This window comes from Bubalus bubalis, chromosome 8 (genome assembly GCF_019923935.1).
Source record: "Bubalus bubalis isolate 160015118507 breed Murrah chromosome 8, NDDB_SH_1, whole genome shotgun sequence".
Taxonomy (NCBI): Eukaryota; Metazoa; Chordata; class Mammalia; order Artiodactyla; family Bovidae; genus Bubalus; species Bubalus bubalis.
Window position 1 is genome coordinate 117,716,949 of NC_059164.1, and position 20,074 is coordinate 117,737,022.

The following is a 20,074-nucleotide window of genomic DNA, read 5'->3' on the forward strand; positions in this document are numbered from 1 at the left end:
TGCAAAAAATTAAATTTATTAACCAGAATAAATGTGAAAGCTTCAGACTCAGCTCATGCTAATTTAATTATCAAATTTGCAACATATAAGAAAGTTAAAGTTACTATGAGAATATTTAATTAGAAAAATAATAAAGCTACCATACACTATAAGTTGTCATTTTATTTTTGAAAACTGTAAAACTTAACATGGGGTCGCAAAGAGTCGGACACGACTGAGCGACTGAACTGAACTGAAAACTTAACAAGTTTTCAGCAATCTGCAAACATATATCAGACACACATAAACATCTCTTAAGAATATGGTATAATTTTGATAAAATGTTCTTAAATTAAAAATTAGGGCTAATACACATAACATACTACCACCACCACCTTTATTGTATTATATATTATCACTTATCAATTTGTAAAAGAAAAAATGTTAGCTAAATTTCTCTACTTCAGAAAACTAAAATCATATGCTCCAACACAGTAGAACCCTAAAAATTCAGAAAACTTGCAGTTTATCTAAATCAGTTGCAATGACAACTTTTTGAAAGATATTCAATGTCTATCCCCCAAAGAGGTATCTAAACAAACAAAAGCTATTTAACAATTCCAGAATACTTAGTTCAAAACTCAATCCAGCCAAACTGAACTTCCAGATCACCAACGGATACATTACCTTCTAGCTCCATCTGCTGGAGTCACAAAATATTTCAATACAAAATATAACACTATGAAGCAAAAGAAATCTATCACTTTTTATCACACAGACAAAAAACTTCATTCATTTAAATTAGAAAATTAATTCAAGTTCAGCCATATTCAATAATTTCCAAAGCGGTAAAACAAAGTTAAAACCATATTTCACTGGAATTGAAGATCTAATCCAACTACCAAAAAGTGACATATAATGAAAAAAATTCTAAGAAAGCATAAGCTTTAAAGGAAAGACTACAAGTTTGCTCTTGAATAGTGAGTGTTGTGAGAACCTCACAAGTATAGCTTTTGCTTCTGTACTTGGAAAACAAAACAAAAAGAACAAATTTAGCAACAAGCTGTGAAACATTTTAACTGTTTTTAAAATTAAAAAAGCAATACACATCTACTGTAGAAATATTATAAATGCAAACACCAAAACAAAATTTTTTATAAAACATAAATTTTCTATATTATATAATCCTACCACTCAAAGAAAAACTTTTTTTCAACATCTTTCTATATAAACACATATTCATCTACATCATCATCTATAATGGTAAAAAAAAAAGCACTCCACTGCTTGGATCTACCAAAATTTAAGCAAATTTCCTACTTAGATTGCTTTTTATTTTCACCATTATAAATAATAAATATCAAGTAACTATACAACTAGAATAATGCACATTATAATAAATGACTGAATTATTGAGACCAATTAACTAGAAATTGTTAGTAATATTTATTTAAAAATGATACCTTAAAATTTAGTAAGAACTGACTTTTGATTTAATGTTTATACATAAATAAACATGATACCTATTTTTCCTTTTTAAGTTTAATTGATTATAATCTAAAAGTTTGAATTTTTTGACCTACGGGTCTTGAAAATGTATAAAACAAAGATGGATTTGGGGCTGTCCTTGCATCATGGCCAAAATATCATACTGGCTCTTCTTGCTGACAAATCAAAATAAGGCACACATATCCTGCAAAGTCAAGCCAGTTTCACTGTCGTTATCTTTCAACAGGCTGAATCTTAAAATGGTCAATCATATTACAAATGTGTATCTCTGTCTGGTCATAAGTGAGCATAGATAGCTTAGCTGAGAGAAAATACCTCAAAAACTGAAGAATTATTTCCTTATTTAATTTAAGGTTATAACATGATTATATCCAAAGGTTTATGAAAGTTTCATTTTCATTTTAAATCCACATGCATGAGTGTATCAGTTTGAAGTGGATACTTCAGTGGCATTTAGTGTGTTTACAACGCTGGGCAATGACCTTCCCCCAGTCCCAAAGCACTCTCCTCACTCAAGAAGGGAGAGCCACTAAGCAGCTGGGTGGTGGTTCATCTGGAGAATTCCATGCTTCTCCACTTACTTTCTAATAGTGAAGATACAGAAAGTGAATACAATGGACACTTTCTTCTATTTTTATTCTTTCACTATTTTAATTGTAATAATAAATTAGAAATAAAAATACAATTGTAGCTACCATTTTAACTTGTCCTCTCGGTCCCTTCTGTACCATCCTATAATAAACTACAATCACTGGCATGTCATGGCCTACACCAAGGGAACAATGAACCCCATCTCTCTCAGCACCCAGCTGACAGTGACAAAGAGCCCCAGCTAAAAGCATCAGTGAGCAGGAGACTATCAACCTGACCCAGTCCAGCTCCAATATCATTTCTATATTATGTTTTTGAAGAAAATGTTTTAATAATTTTCTCATTGTAGACACAGCTACATCTTACTGAAAGATAGCAATTTAGAACTAAGTTTAATGTTCTATTTATTCATGTCACTGAATTTGGCCCAGAACCCTGTAATTCCAAGGTAATACAGTTAACATGAAACATTTCAAACACATGTCCAAGATCCAACCCTGTATTCAAGCTAAACTGAGTACATTTAGATATCAAAGCACTGCCAACACATATGTTAGCCTCTAATCCTCATGTGATTTACACATTAAAGGCACAATCATCCCATACTGATAATTATTCAGAATAAGCCGTTAAGTTTATTTTCAAATTAAGTCCACTCTAGCAAAGTACTCCTAATAATACAATTAATAACTGTTACTCATCCAATCAATGAGTCTTTACTTGTCCCTGTGCAAGAACCGGGACAGGTGCCTCATGGGAGAGTAAGAGAATTTAAGACATGTTCCCAGGCCTCAAAGAATTTAGCATAAATTTATAAAACATTTAACAAAAAAGACAAAAAATAATTCAAGAAAACCCCATAAATGCCACAAGACAGCAAATGATTAGCACAGGAACACGGATACCATCACTGCCCTGGGGTAAGAGAAATCATCAAGACATTCGGGGACTACTGACTCTGACTCTGAAATGACACTACCTCCAGGGGACCCAAAATATCACCCAGGTCAGAGCAGGGGCCTGTGGAGGTCAGGGGGTCAAGGGAGTTTAGCTCAGGCTGCACACGTCTCCGTGGGTCCCTGAACCTGTGCTGCAGTTCTTTCCCCAGGTCTGAAATGCCTAACCGGAACGGACGTGCTCAAATGCAGGCAGAATCCCCACACAGTTCCCTGACCTGCAGAATAAGAGCTATCACAGTGAGAAAGGCCAAGCAGAAGCCACTAGAACCACCTCTAACCCAGAAACCATAACCCACAAGAAACCCCACATTCCTGAAGGTAAGGTGGGGAATGAGAGGGGGCTGACTCTCACATCCCCAAGAGGGACCCTGGAGAATGACTGTAGGCTCTTAGCAGCTTAACCAGAGAGCGACTGTCAACCAGGGGGTGCTACGGTGACGCTGCTGCGGCAGACACGGCTTCACTGTGAGGGCAAATGAACACATGTCCTGGTACCTGGTATGCCTACCGATGTGACAAAAGCTTTTTTCCTCCACCCCTGGCCATGAGGCCTGCACTGGCAGGCGGGTTCTTCACTACTGGGGCCACCTGGGAAAGCCCACCCATGAGGCCCGCCGGAAGCAGTCTGCTTTCGGCTGGTAAAGCAAACAAGTCATCTTCACTGTCCTGACTTCGGGGCCCAGGTCCTCCCGGCCCTATGTCACAGCTGAGAGTGAGGGATCTCCATCACCGTTCCCTCCCAGGGGACTGCAGCCTGCTCCACTACACGGATGAAAGTGCTAGTCAGACCCAGCGAGCAAGCGGCAGCAGCGACTCCACCTGTCGGAAGACACTCCAGGGCCCAGCGGTCTGGGTCACAGCCCCTCTGGGCTGTGGCACCTGGCCTCTCCTACACCAAGCAGAGGCGCACTGCTCGGGGCCTTCTTGGGATTTGGAAAAGGAACATGCTCCTCACACGGGTGCGCCGCTCTGGCCCATTGCTGAGTGATACAGAAAGCCGCTGGTTTTGAGCAGGGCTCAAAACAAGAGAAGGCTCTGTAGCAGGCCCAGGCAGCTCTGCAGGCTGCTTTGCCCTTGGCCTTACGACCCAGCAGATCTAATGGTGCTGGAAGAGTCGGCAGCAGAGAGGATGCTGTTCAGAGCCCATGACAGACCCTGGAGGAGAATCACAGCAAAGGCCCTTGGGATTTTGGAACAAAGTCCCGCCATCCCCCTGCAGGTAACTACTACCTTCCCTCTGAGAAAGTTACTGGCTTGCTGTCAGGCTTAGTAGAGACTGAACACTTAACTGTGGGTCACCAAGTCACCATGCAACCTAAGTGGGACATCAGGAACTGGTGGGTGTGCCAAGCCATAAAGTGGACGTGCACAGCCACACCCCAACCCCAGATGCAAGTGGAGAGTGTGCCTGAGCAGGCCCTGAAGGCACGAGTGAGTCACACGGAAGTGGCCCCAACGCCCACGGTCCCCACATCTCCCCCTAGCTGGACTGTACCTGTGCCCCGGTGGGCATTCCTTCTGATCAGCTGGCAGAGGAAGAGAAGATGGGGCCTGGCTCACAGACGGGTCTGCCAAGCAGACACTGCCCCCAGAGAGGAAGGGGGACAGCCCTCCCTGGGACATCTACAAAGGCCAGCAGTGATGGGGAATCCTCCCAGTGGATAGGACTCTGGGCAGTGCACCTGACCGCTCACTTTGCTCACATAATTACACATTCACACTGGCCTGTGGCTCAGCTGGAAGGTCAGGGACTTGGAAGGAGCGTGACTGGAAACCCGGTCACAAGGAGATTTGGAGAAGAGGTGTGCAAACAGCCCACTCTGAATGGGAAAAAAATGTGAACTTATTTGCATCCCATCAAAGGGAGACCTCAGCAGAGGAGTCTCATAGTAAAGTGGACAGATGGCCTGGTCCTAGTCTGAGAGATCCCGTCAGCCTCCTCCCTGAGCCACCCTGCCATCACCCAGGGAGCTCATCAAAGAGTGGCCACGGTGCCCGGGACGGAGGATACGCGCAGCCACAGCAACGCAGACGTGTACTCTCCACAGCTGACCCGACTCCTGTCACCACTGCCTTCAGCCTCACACTGAGCTACACCCTGGGTGCTCCCCTGCGACAGTCTGGCCCCATTAACGCTTATAATTTTTAAAAAACAAAGGAGCAAGCATATCTAAGGTTGACGAATCTTCAACCCCAAGACAATCTAAGGAAACAAACACTCCTTGGATGTCATCTACAAGATTAAACATAACTATGAATTCAGTAAAGAAAGATAAATATGAAGCTTTATGAAATTCACTGCAAGCAGCTCTACCAAAAAACTAGAAGCAGAAACAAAGTCAGGCTCATCAAACCCTCGAGAACAACACCCAGCGCTGGTGGCTAGGACTTCCTAAGACCTGCCACGAGAATGTATATAGAAGCAAAGATGTAACTTAGGGGCTCCTCCTCTAGCTCCCCAGCTTTCAGCCGACATGGTCACTGGAGGTTAAAGCTACTGTTTACAGTCTGCCTACTCACAACACATGTTTACTGGGCTACCGCTATGTGGGAAGTGCTTCTCTAAGCCCTGATTCAGAAACAAAATACAATGAGCTTACACCTCTTACATTACAATCAGAAAGGCAACCAATACAAACAAATACATTTACTTCCAAGGTTAAGACTCCAGCATAAATACATAGCACATCATGTACTGATAGTTCTTACTTTCAGTCCATAAAAATAATAAATAAACAGCTATGATTAGAGTATTTAAAGGTCATTAAGTGTGTCATGCATTTTCTGTTTAGTAAAACTGGAAACAAAGGCCAGTTCGCTCATAATTCTGGTTAGCCTGGACTGAGACCAACTGCACTTCCGGGAAAGCACCTGGAGCCCAATCCTCAAAACGCACGCACCAGAGCCGCAGCGCCACGGAGAGTGAGGGCCAAGGGGGACAGCCTCAACAAGTGCTTCAGACATGTGCCAAAAACACTTGCAAATCATATATTATCTGAAAGCACTTTACCAGGAAAGTCACTGGTAGATTATCTTTGAGCCCGCCACTGAGAACACAGCGCACCTGACCCCCACACCGTTTCCCACCTTGCGCGGTGACTTCCCAGGGGACGGCCTACTTTTTTGTGTCAGTGTCAGTAAAGACCTTAATTTGCTTGAGTTCAATTGCTAAGCAACAAAAATGGAGTAATTTCTCTTTATTCACTTAACAATTAGTCCTAATTTCACTGAATTCATTTGGTCTTCAGGGCATCAGTGACTCCGTTTGTTTCCAGTTTCACGTGTGACAGAAAGCACACGCCCAGTGTAAAATACCCAATAGACTGAGGTACCAAAACTCTTCTTGTCAAGAACAGGACGAGCATATCAAAGGCCAACCGGGAAGGAAACATTTGCAATTAACCTGACAGTTAATACTTAAAAACTTGCAAAAATGGACACAAGAAATACAGGGGGGCAATTTACTAAAAAACAAATACAAATGACCGAAAAATGTGCTTTGTAAATGCCCACCCTCAATAGTAATTAAAGAAATGTAAATTTAAAAGGGGAAATTTCTCATCTATTGAATTCCATTAGGTTCCATCTCATTATCTATTCAGCTACGTGTCCACAGGCACACACACAATACTCAAGGGTTTAGGTGACAGCAATTCTCTGAGCCGTGAGACTGTAATACGAATTTTCTTCACTATAAATTTTGCTTTCCAAATTTTCTACAGCAAGTATGTATTTCTTTAAACACAAACACAAAGGGGTAAGAAAAAACGTAGTTATCTGTATGAACTCCAAATGGATTAAACAATTACATGCAAACAAAACCACTTTTTAAAAGAACAAGAAAAAAAAAGAGTATTTGTCACATCTCATGAAGGGAGATCATCTTCTAAATACAAAAACAATTACAGAAACCAAAGGAAGAAAAAGACTGGCCACATAAAAAGCAAAAATCCTGCAACCAAAAACGCAAAATTAAAACACAACCAGAAAAACATATTTACAAAAATCTGATAAACAGCTGATGCGTTTCACACATAAAGAGATAACATAATTCAATATCGAAAAAGGTAGGCAAAAGGCAATGAAACACATAGAAAGATGTGTGTGTCAGATCTTTGTATGTATTTCACAAATTAAAATGTCCTACCTCACTAAACATTTCCAGAAAATCACAGAGCCAAGACTGAAATTCAGATCTATTTTGCTTCAAAGCAATATACCACACTGCCAAAATAAGTCATTATTTTTTTAACCACATTAATTTTTAATTCAGTTTTCACTCCAATCCCAAAGAAGGGCAATGCCAAAGAATGCTGAGAGCTACCATACAACTGTGTTCATTTCACATGCTAGCAAGGTAATGTTCAAAATCCTTCAAGCTAGGCTTCAGCAGTACATGAAAAGAGAACTTCCTGATATACAAGCTGGATTTAGAAAAGGCAGAACCACCAGAGATCTTAATTGCCAACATCCACTGGATCACAGAGAAAGCAAGGAAATTCCAGGAAAACATCTACTTCTGCTTCACTGACTATGCTAAAGCCTTTGACTGTGTGGATCACAACAAAATGGGAAAATCCTAAAAGAGACAGGAGTACCAGACTACCTACTTACCTCCTGAGAAACCTATATGCAGGTTAAGAGGCAAGAGTTAGAGCCAGATATGAAACAACAGACTGGTTCAAAATTGGGAAAGGAGTACATCAAGGTTGTATGTTGTCACCGTGCTTATTTTACTTCTATGCAGAAAACATCATGCAAAATGCTGCTCTGGATGAAGCACAAGCTGAAATCAAGATTGCCAGGAGAATAAACAATAACCTCATATATGCAGACGATACCACTCTTATGGAAGAAAGCCAAGAGGAACAAAGAGCCTTTTGATAAAGGTAAAAGAGAAGAGTGAAAAAGCTGGCTTAAAATTCAACATTCAGAAAACGAAGATCATAGCATCTGGTCCCATCACTTTGTGGCAAATAGAAGGGGAAAAAGTGGAAACAGTGAGAGATTTTATTTTCTTGGGCTCCAGAATCACGGTAGACGGTGACTGCACTCCATGGCAGGAAAGCTATGACCAACCTAGACAGCATATTAAAGAGCAGAGACATCACTTTGCTGACAAAGGTCCACACAGTCAAAGCGGTTTTCCCAGTCGTCATGTATGGATGTGAGAGCTGGACCATAGAAGGCTGACTGCCAAAGAATCAATGCTTCTGAACTGTGGTGCTGGAGAAGACTCTTCTGAGTCGCCTGGACAGCAAGGAGAGCAAACCAGTCAATCCTAAAGGAGATCAGCCATGAATATTCACAGGGAGGACTGAGGCTGAAGCTGAAACTCCAACACTTAGGTCACCTGATGAGAAGAGCTCACTCACTGGAAAAGACCCTGATGCTGGGAAAGATTGAAGGCAGGAGTGTGGGGCAACAAAGGAAGAAATGGTTGGATGGCATCATCAACTCAGTTGACGTGAGTATGAGCAAACTCCGGGAAATAGTGGAAGACAGAAGAGACTGGTGTGCTGCAGGCCATGGGGCCACAAAGAGTTAGACAAGACTTACCAACTGAACAACAACAACAACAAATTCTGAAGTCTGTCCTTGACAAAACAGTTTCTCCCCCTTCTATCACACATTCTGAAATGACTACAGAAATGAACAGCAAAGAAATAAAGTAGAAACTATGGTAAGCTTTTTTTTTTTTAAGGTCTGAAATGGAGGTTGAGTTCTGACATATCCAGATAAATCAAAATTCTCTTGCTAAATAATTAAATGAAAATGTATTTATCAAAATCACAGTATAAATGCTGCTTCTTGTAGAAAAGCTTTTCACAACTAAGAATCAGACTAGTAAGTAAAATCTGATTTTCTGATTTTATGAAGGACTCAAATAGTTTACTGAAGGAAGACCCATATTTTTATGGAAAATAAGAAAGGGAAAAATTTTAAATATAGTACAGTATAAAATGAAAACACGAATTGTGATTATATTAAGACATATATACTAACCATGAATCAGGGAGCCATTCAGCCACTGAATATAGTAGTTTTGGGGAAAACAAAGCAGGATTTCGTTGCTGATTATCGAGAAGGGTAGAAGCAAGACCGCTCCAGCCGACACTGCCAGAGTGAAGGTGCTCAGAAACAGCCTGGAAGGAAGGGGAGAGCCAGCGTCAGCAGAGGCCGCGCAGGCGGGGCAGCAAAAGGCGCACAGGGAGCAGGGCCCAGCTCTGCAGCGCTTACATCCCAACAGAGCCAACACGCATCTCGTTGAGTACACGCAGCTGGAAGACAAACGATATACATATAGTCCCAGAAGTTAAACTAGACCAACTCTAAAACTCACCTGTGAAAAGACCCTTAAGTCTACCAAGTGGACCTAAAGCAGAGAGAGACTGGAGACAGCATACTTCACACATTTATGAAGAATAAATTGTAGTCTCATTCCTCTTTTAAATTTAAGTATTTATTTCACAATTGCATTTAATTAACAACGCTGGCAATATATGCTAAGAGCAATGCACAGCTGTTTCAGGTGAAAAAAATACTTGTGAAAACAGTATGAAAAACGACTTAAGCTAAAATGGTTATTTCTGGAAGAAAAACTTACAAAGCCATTGGTCTACTATCTCTTAAAATAGGTAAAGGTTAAATAAACTATATAATAAATTGTAGGAAACTATTAAACAATATTTAAAAGATGATTTTGTCATTTTTTAAAATAGGATAGCTCAAAATGTGTAATATGGAAAATGTCTAAAATAAAGTTGAAAAAGCACAGACAATAAATATAAACCATGCTCTCTCCCATCCCTCTCCCCCAACATGTGTATTTTCACACAGGAAAAGAGGTACATTAAAAAAATCTAGCATAATATATAACAACTCCTAGGAGAGGGCCCATAAGGGGCTTTCACTTTCTCGTCCAAAATGCTTAAAATTTTAATATCTAATTTTTAAAGTTTTTTGAAGACTAAAATGACAAAGGAAAATGGAACCTCCCTCACTAAAATTAGAGATGAAATTTTAATTTAATATCCACTCCATTAAATTTAATGTAGAAAGTATGTGAAAATACATATAAGAAAAAAAAATCATACTAAATGCTCCAAACACATCTAACAGATTAACTTTGAGTCCAGTGCCATCTTGTGGCAACCAAGAGAAGTGTTTTCCTACTTAAAAGCCAAAGATAACCTCCCCTGTTTAGCAAATGACTGATAAACTTTTTAATGTAGACATATGATACATGTCAAAAATACAATCCAACTCAAGCACAGGAGTAGGCTTACCAAGCGGTTTTGCTGGATGGACAGCCTGTTTGCTGGGAAAAGTGGGGCCCCATCTCCATCCCAGGTGCACTGCCAGCTCAGGCACCTGCCCCCAGGTGACCTCCCGTGACCTCCTCTCTGTCCTCCGTCTGTCTGTGACGGCCACCTCTGCTCCCTCCTTCGCACCCACAGGCCCCGCCCTCTGGTCCTGCACAAGACTCCCAAGCCACCCTGCCAAGCGCCCCTGGCCACGACAGGGCCCACACACTGTCAGGCTCACCCACCCTCCTCACAGGGAGCGGGTTCTCAGGCTCCGTGTGTCTGGGCAGTCGGCCCTCTCCCTCAGGGCCCCTCTGCGTCCCGTGCCCCATGAAGCCTTCCCAGCCCCTCTACCTCCTGACGCTCAGCACACTGGCCAGCAGCCCAGCTGGAGAGGCCCACCGTGGCTCCCAAGTGTGAAGCTAGGAGGTGTATGTGACCAAGGAGCAACTGTATGAGGACACACAAATGGTTTTGAAATCAAAAGTTACCCAGAAATCCTGAATATATAGTCACCATAAATATAACAGTGGACCTTACATCAAAAACCTTATAGAAGGTATTGTGACTGGCCTTAGAGATACAAAACAGGGTCATACCATCTGCTGCCCTTGAGTGGCTAGGAGAACTATCTGTAAAAGGCTGATGCGGCACCACTAAATGCCAACAAGGGGGCCTCAAAGTAGGGCCCGGGGTCAAGCCAGAAAATGCAGACGTGGTGACTGCTTATACACCTGCAGAAAAGTGTTCCTCAGAACTGAAGGCAGTTCTAGAAACATTGCCTTCTGAAATGGAGCAGACTGACGACAAAGCCAACAGGACTTCCTGGTGTGGGCTGAGAGAGGCTAAGGGATGACCAAGACCTTCTGTTGGCTCCTTAAGCAGCAAATTTCAACAGATCATCAGTCCACAATTATCCTTGTGTTTGCTTACATGTACTTTCTTGAAAAAGCTGCTGTAATACTTTAAAGTTGTTTTAATACTTTAGGTGAATTTTTTCCATATTTCTGCCCAAAGGGCAGTATTAATGAAAATTCATGACTCTAGAATTAGAAACATGAGAACTGAACATTAAAATACATACGAAATCCTGTTGACTATGGCATCTTCATCTTCTTGTTCATCTGCAAAAATGTTCAAGGCATTAATATTTTTATCTTCCAACAAAATGCTTCATTAATTTAATAAAACATAAAATATAAACCTGAAGAAGCAATTTTCCAACTCTAAATCTCACTAAATCGGATAGGATAGAATATGGTTAAAGAACAACAAGAGTCTTTTGACTGATCAATCCTGATTAACAAAACTCCCATATGTAAATCAAAATCTTCCAAATCTTTAGTGCTCAGGGAAATAAAACTCGGTATAACCTTGGAACCATATTCAAGTTGACTGTTATACAAAGTCAGTGAAATTGCTAATGAATGAAATTTTCTGGTTGATAATGTGTGTTAGTAGCTCAGTTGTGTCCAATTCTTTGTGATTTTGTGGACTGCGGCCGCCAGGGTCCTCTGTCCATGGGATTCTCCAAGCAAGACCACTGGAGTGAGTTGCCATTCCCTGCTCCAGGGCATCTTCCTGACCCAGGGATCAAACCCGGGTCTCCTGCATTGCAGGCAAATTCTTTACCATCTGAGGCACCAGGGAAGCCCCTGGTCGATAATAGCCACAAAAAAAAAAAAAAAAAATTATTATAAAATTAAAATTCAGAATCTTAGAACTCACACACTTTTCTGTAATTTGAGCCTATTGTTAGTAATGGTAAGAATGAGGATTTTACCCTAAACCACCCTGTACACCACTGCCTTGACACTGCATCATTCTGTTCCAGTTACAGACAGAAATACATGCACTTTGTGTCTCTTTCAAGGAGCAGATGGCCCTTGCTCTGGTGCTTCCTCGCCCTACCCTCTCCCTGTCTCATGGCGGGTGGCCATCTTTTTAGTCCTCCCACATAATCTTACCAGCTAAGGAGACTATGATCCAATTACAAAAATATTATACAACACCCCAGCCCTTCTTTCTCCTCAATACCTCACTGGGGTTGTCCTCAAAGGCTCTCTGTATGGGTCTCTGGAATTCTGAGTGGCCACCTGCTTCAGTGACAGTGGCATATGTGGGCCAGTCTCTTAGTCCAAACTCTATTCTTAATTACTGGCTGCCCAAAATACTTCTATAACCAGAGAGACCACAAAGTACCTCTGTCACAATTAATGTTTATATTGTTGTACCTACATTTAATCAACCACATAATCTTGAAGAGTGTTTTAATAGCTTCACATCCATTTCAGTTCTGTTGCCAACACTCTACCAACCAGGTCCAGGGTCTTCTTTACTCTTCTGTGATTACTCTAAAACACGTCTAATAGATGTCCTGTTTTCCTGCTTATCATCCCCTAATTTCCTCTAAAACAATGCATGGTTCATTCCTTCTCTCTCTCTCCCTTGTTCAATGCACATAATCTATAAAGCCTGATGCCAAGACATCTTTTAAAGGAGCTAAGATACTGTCTTGGATCCCAGTTCTTCAAAGTTTTGAGAGACTAAGGAATGCAAACCGCATTTCAGTGCAGCCACAAAGCTAAGTGCACACAGCAAGCACTATTTCCTGATTTCTTTAAAGTCTTAAAGTTTAATATGATAACATAAGGAATCTTTAATATATGAAATCTTTAAATATTCACATGGCACCTATGATTAGCCTAGCATCACAAGTGGAAATCTTGTGATTTCAAAGAAGTAGCTCAAATTTAACAGAAGTCAGTAAAGTAACTAGTTATTTTATTAAAAAAAACAATGGTTAGTTACTTACAAAACTCTGGCATAAAAATCTGTGAATAAATCAGCACAAAATTCATTTTAAAAAAAGATATAATGGCCCCCTGGTGAGATAAGGATACATATGAAAAAATAAAAGAATAACATAATACATAATTGAATGTTAAATGGTATTATGCATGTGTGCTAAGTCGCATCAGTCACATTGGACTCTTTGCGACCCTGTAGACTGTAGCCCACCAGAATCCCCTTGGCTCCTCTGTCCAAGGTATTCTCCAGACAAGAATACTGGAGTGCCATGCCCTCCTCCAGGGGATCTTCCTGACCCAGGGATCGAACCTTGTCTCTTTACATCTCTGCATTGGCAGGCGGGTTCTTTACCACTAGCACCATCTGGGTATTATGGACACTCTAAATTCTATACCACTTTAGAAAGAAACAATATTCTGGTTGAGAGAAAGAATGGGGTAGGGGTGATGGGGGTGAGTATGCTCAAATTCAGAGCCGAGGAACCAAACATCCTCATAAACTCTGGAATTCCCCAGACACTGAAGAGCCCTGGGCTATTCTTAGTTGAATATAAGAACGAGGATAAACAAGGGCTCAGGGCTAAGAAGCAGACCTGGGTCTGACTACTGACCCTGCAAGTAGTCAGATTCCCTGGAGGTTATTTTCAGTGCTCTCAGTATCAGGCAACTGCCTGCCGCAACCACAGCCGTAAGGAACACGCTGACCATGCTCATGGCGCCCTGCGGCCATGGAACACGTCTAGACCACATGGCATTACAGTCAACACGTTCATTAGCGTGTGTCTGCTTACCTGATTTCCTCTTGTATCTTGTGATGATGAAGTAGGAGACAATGTAGAGTATGGCAAAAATAAGGAAACAGATCTGAAACAAAAAAATGTAACACATTTACTTTTTTTGCATACCTTTTTAAGTAAAACAAAATAGATCTTTCGTATTTATAAGGAAAAAGAATTTACTCTATTACATAGTAAAAATTTTAGCGAATAAAAAGTATTATGAAGTATTAACTTACGCAAGCTAGTCAGCTCAGTTTAAACCAATGGACATTTTTCTTTTCATAAATTGACCAAGTTGTTTTAAAATCATGGAACTATTGTTAAGAACGAGACCATCACTGACAATTTTGGAAAGTAAACTCATGAGATGCTACTATCCCCACCAAATATTAAAACACACTCTGAAGTTTCAGTAACATTTAAAGAGTATGCTGGCACCAAAACCTGACAATCAATGAGACAGATTCAATTATAGGAACATGTGGACTTCCCTGGTGTTACAGTGGATAAGAATCTGCCTGCCAGTGCAGGCGACACGGTTCGATACCTGGTCCAGAAGATACAGGTGCCATGGAGTAACCAAGCCCATACGCCAGCACTGCTGAGCCCTCGCTCTCGAGCCCAGGGGCTGCAAGCCCTGAGCCTGTGCGCTAGAGTCTGCGAGGCACAGCCACTGAGCCGTGTGCTGCGACCGCTGGACCCGTGCCCCGGGAGCCCATGCTCCATGAGAGGAGCCACCACTATGAAAAGCCTGCCACAACAAAGAGCAGCCCCTGCTCACTGCAACTAGAGAAGCCCATGCAGAGCAACGGAGAGCCCCACACACAACCAAGATCAAAACAGAATTTGTTTTAATTTTTTTAAATGTATGTACCATGATTATACATACAAGAGGCCTCACACATCAATGTGGGGTGAGGATTATTCAATAATTACACCACTTATCAAAACAAACAGCAGTTTCACAAAGAAGTTTTTCAATCTTAAAGTCCTTTTCATTTCTATCTTATCTAGGGTATGGCAGGCAAAATAGGATGGGTGAAGGAATGGCAGACCTCATGACAGTTACTGACCAAGTGTGCTTGAAATAAAGGCTTAACGGAACTGTGGACCACACCAGAAATGTTTTGAAGACTCTCAAATGAAACCATTCCAGAGGATGATAAAGCTGAGAGATGTCCCTTGTACGTGGGTTTCTGAAGAAGGGCTGGAGGCCATAAGACGGAGAACGACCTTGGACTGGGCAGAGCACAGCCACGGAGCAGGGCAGTAGCGTGATCCGACACGCTGCAAAGGGCTCAGTCGAGTAACAGCGGAGGATCAACCAGGAGGGGAACGACAGGGCAGGGAGCACAGTCAGGAGTCACTCGGTGATCCAGAGGAGAGGTCACGCAGACTCTGCAGTGCAGGTGACGAGGAGGGAGGCTTTGAAAGCAGACTTGACAGGACTTGCAGGGATAAACATCGGGTTCTTGGCCTGAGAAACTGGAAAGACAGAGTTGCCATTTCCTGAGTCAGGGAAGATTACAGGAGGAGCAGTTTGGGGGTAGAAATAAGAAGTAGAGTTTACACTGTCTAATTTGAAACATGTATCATTCACTCAGCAGAGGAGCATGGTGGAATGGGCAGTTGGATATAAAAATCTGTGCAGTCCAGTGGGAGGGTCCAGGCTCGGAGGAAGAAAAGACTGAGCAGCAGGAGACAGTACTTAAAGCCGTGAGACTGAGTGAGCTTTCCACTGTAGTGGGGAGTGCAACGCAGAAGAGAAGTCTGAGAACAGAGCCTGGGCTCTCCAGTATTTAGAAGCCAGCTCAACAGAAGGAAACAGCAAAAGCTGACGGAGAAGCAGCGGTGAAGACGAGACCAATGTACTAAAAGCCAAGTGGAGAGTTTATCTAGGAAAACAGAATTATCGACTGTGTCAAATGCTGCTGACACGTCAAGTAAGATGAGGACTGAGAACTGACAGCTGGATTTAGCAACATGGAGGTAGGTCATGGGCGACCTTGACAAGAGCAGCCTTTCTGGAAGGGTGGAGACAAAACCCTGACTGAAATGAAATGGAACAAGAAGGGAGAAAAACTGAACAAAATGGAAGTAGTTCTTTTCAGGAGTTTTATAATAAAGGGCAGCACACAAAGGTGATGAGAAACAGACTCTTCAGAGGGGTTTTTTAAGATGAGAGCAGTTACACAATTGTTGGAACGATCCACTGCTTACTCACTGATGCAGGAAAGGCAGAATCTCTGAAAAAAGGCACCAAGCCGAGGGGCCACAGACACAAATTTACGCACAGTGAAGGGAGGAGGAGAGGCAGGAGCCGAGGGCATCCGAGTCCCGCTGCAGGTGGCAAGGAGATGGCGGCGGCAACATGAGCGGCTTCTATTTTCTCAGTGAAAGAGAAGCAAGCACATCAAATGAATTGCCCATGAGGGTGGGACAAGACATACGCACGTCACACAGGATAATCGGAGGTAAATGCAGCAGAGAAACACCTCAAAAGTGGTGTTTAAAGTTTAAACAAATGTTTAAAGAAATGGTCTTTAACGTTCCAGGCAAGCCCAAGCCTAAACTCGAAGCAACACAGGAAGCCTGACGATGCTACACAACGTGAGATGAGAAGTTGATCCTCAGATGCTGAGGCAGGTGTAGGCTGAGCTCCCATGAACCATCACAGGTGTGATGACTCCAACAGGTACCTGTCTCGCTGTATTCTCCCTGTTCAATGAACCCATGGTAGGCAAGGCGCAAGCAGGGAAGCTGGAAGACAACTCAAGGACTCGCAGGAACCGCGGACACGCTTATGCTCTCCTGACTGGCAGAGCAGCCGCAGCAGCAGACGTGCTGTGCCCTCTCCGCGTGGCTGACCCAGCGGACACGCCGTAACGTGGCCATGACATACCACAAGGGCTTGTTCAGGTGGAGCTCATCCACGCTTTCAGAACCACAGTGGCCGGCGGCCAGGCGGGCCCATCATGGTGTGCACGCGCAGAGCTGTAAGTGAGCTCAGCTGTTACACAAGCACGTATTTACAAAACATGGGGCCAGAGAGCCTGACCACCGCCACTGGGCCAACTGCTCTCTGCCTACATTCCACCCCCTCAGGGTCTCTCACTTCACAATCTACATGCAGCCTATCTTCCACAGTCTTCCCCTAGTGACTAACCCGGACCTCACAGGACACAGCCTTCAGAGTACACACTGCCCCAAGTCTGGGACGGGCCTCCACAGGACACCTCTGCACCAACCAGCCCACATTTGTATCCGTGTACATGGGCTTCCCTTGTAGCTCACTTGGTAAAGAACCTGCCTGCAATGCAGGAGACCCAGGTTCGATTTCTGGGTTGGGAAGATCCCCTGGAGAAGGAAATGTATCCCACTCCAGTATCCTTGCCGGGAAACTATCATTTACACAGAAACCTGATGGGCTGCAGCCCATGGGGTCGCAGAGAGTCAGGCACGACTGAGTGACTAACACTTTTCCCAGAAGGGGCCCCTCCCAGCTCAGGCCCCCTTCAGGTCTTCACACTTTCAAAATGGGGTCTCCCATGCTATCCCTCTACTTCTCTCAGTAAGGACCCACTAAACCCTCCCCAGGCACCGGGCCCACTCCTTCACCTTCAAAGAGGGGATTTTTGCGGCATTCACAGCTCACATCACGAGTCTGTATCCTCGGGGTCTCAGCCCACACGGGAGCTCATGTCCCCACCCAGTCTCGCGCTGCAGGCACTGACATTGCCGCTCCACTCTCAGCTGCACCACGGGCCTCACTAACAAGCAGGGATCTGCAGTCTCGTCAAGTTCCACAACCTCTGTTTCAGTGAGGGGTGAGTGGTTATAGACGCCAACCATTCTATTTTGTCCCCAGAATGAATGATACTGTCCACCCCTGTGCTCCAGATTCACAAAAGCCATGCTGCCAAGGGTTCCCCTTGCCTTTGCCAAAACCATTTACCCAAGTCAACCAACTCCAGCTGAGTGTCTGGTCGATACATCGTGAACTCAGTCACACTGGGGGCCACTTGAGGATGCCCCCTCGAGGACGCCCCTTGGGCCACAGGCTTCTCATGCTTCCCTTTCTGCTGCACCACGGGCCTCACTGCCAACCAGGGACCCTCGGGTCTCACAACGCTCATGGCCGTCGTCGGTCATGACTTCCCTGTCAGAGGAGTGGGGTCCTCAGGGCCGTGCATCTCGTGCCCCAGTGCACGCAGACACTGCTCCAATGAGTCTCTGCAACTCGTGCAGCTGTGCAGCATCACAGAGGGCACCATGCACACCCACCTTCAGGGCGGTCGGGAAAATCCACCTCAGAGTGCCAGCGAGAGAGTTCATTCTAGGCAGGCTGATAAGGAGTCCACGCGGAAGGCCCCTTTAAGGAGGAGGCGGACATTCTTTCTTTTTCACATTCTTTTGCCTTAGACACGTAGGCCTCGTAGGCAGCAGCATCTCTTGTCCAAGGACAGGCTTTTCTGGAACTCAGAACGTACGTTAGGGGGGAGGTCTGGGTAGAACTGCCACAGCCTTGAGCTCTGCGTTAACCGCTTCCTTCTGGCTAATCCTGTGTTGGTGTCATCCCAGGATGACATCCCACGGTGACCCTTACAGGAAAGGGTCTGGGCAAAATTTTTACAGCCTTCAGGTATTTTTTCTATTCTCAACAGCACAGCTAGCAGAAAAGTATATAATGCTCTGCTTAAACTAGCCAGGCAGGCAATCTTTCTACCCCTTATGTCTAGGTCAGAAGCTTTTTCTGTCACTATCACTTTAAAAAAATTTCTACCACACAAAGCTCTGAGTGACTGAGACTCTCTTTGGTCCCAGAGTTAAATCTTCTCCTTCGGAGACCACAAATTGGGTGGAAAACTGTTCACCGCACAGGTAGGCTATCATGACCATCTTGGAGGCTCGTCCGGGATCCCAAGACAAGGTGCAGCTATCATCTTGGGGGCTAAGCTATAAGCCACCACCGGCAGCAGTCCGTGCCACCTCGTTGAGCAAACGGGAACTCCCCACCTGTAACACCTTTTGAATGGTAGCCAGTGAGCCGTCCGCTGCTCCCCCGTCTCCCAGCAGGGGCTGTGCCAAGAGGGCCGCGGCCACCTGGTGCCACATCCTCTGTGGCGGCCGCTGGCTGCCTCCATCCACTGCAGCCTCGGGCTCCTGCACCTGCTGGCTGTCCTGCTGACCATGCCAACCGTCTCGCTGTTCACACTGTGCTGAACCCAGGGTAGGCGGGGCGCGAGCGGGGAAGCTGGAAGGCAACTCGAGGAGCTGCAGGAACTGCAGACAACAACCACAGGCAGCCATGCTGTACCTTCCTGTGGCTGACCCAGCCATATCGCAGCCATAACGCGCACACAGGGCTCTTCAGCTCGAGCTTCCATATGTTTACAGAACAAAAGTGGCCCGTGACCCAGCGGGCCGTCGTGCCGTGCCTCTACAGTGCTGTAAGCGCTGGCCTGTTACACAACCATGTACTTACAAGACGGGACGAGAGCAAGGGGCTGTGGGCAGAAAGCCCAACGTCACAACCTGGCCAGTCACTCTTTCCCTACCATACCCTGTTCTCTGTCCTCCCCTTTATGGCCTCTACTTGTGGACTTCCACTTTTCACCACCACTCACTCACTCTCCCAACCACTTAGCTCACTTCACACCCACTGACCAACTCAAAGCACTTCCGGCAGCAGGCAGTGATGAACCAACAGCCAAATCACTCTTCATGATTTCACCTGCCCTCTGAGCAGCACCCTGACATCAGCGATCTTCCTCCTTCTCTGACTCTTCTCCCAGACTCCATCACTAACTGGCTTCCCTTTTCCTGCCAGCCTTTAAACATTCTTCTGGTCTATGATTTCTGGGTAGAGCCAGACTCTTCTCCCAGGGTTTTAACCACAAAATCTCAGAAACCCCTAGACCACTGTTTGAGAACCACTAGTTTAGGGTATCAGCAAAAATGAGTGAAATAATGGGCCATAAAACCTAAGTGAATTGGGAGAAAAGTGAACCCAAGTGACGGATAGGAGCGGACATGCCAATCCACTGAGGTTCCTGGGAAAGAAGCAGCTGCAAAAAAAGGACTTGCCCAAGGAAGCTGGAAGACTAGAAGGCCGTGATTAAAGCATGCGTTAGGAGTTT

General features: G+C 44.2%; 1 protein-coding gene across 7 annotated transcripts in view; it reads right to left on the reverse strand.

The window, feature by feature from the left end:
- LMBR1 (limb development membrane protein 1) overlaps positions 1-20,074 on the reverse strand; it is a 133,316-nt gene that overhangs the window by 95,888 nt on the left and 17,354 nt on the right. For 2 of the 7 annotated variants that reach the window (XM_044947116.2, XM_006061405.4), the window contains exons 2-4: positions 13,947-14,019; positions 11,430-11,469; positions 9,045-9,184 (exon numbers count right to left, since the gene is read on the reverse strand). In XM_044947116.2, the coding sequence (XP_044803051.1) occupies positions 9,045-9,184; positions 11,430-11,469; positions 13,947-14,019 (253 nt within the window). Of the gene's footprint in view, positions 1-9,044; positions 9,185-9,278; positions 9,320-11,429; positions 11,470-13,946; positions 14,020-15,007; positions 15,969-20,074 lie in introns of those variants that run through there. The other 5 variants (XM_044947115.2, XM_044947117.2, XM_044947118.2 and 2 more) reach the window with 5 other exon arrangements.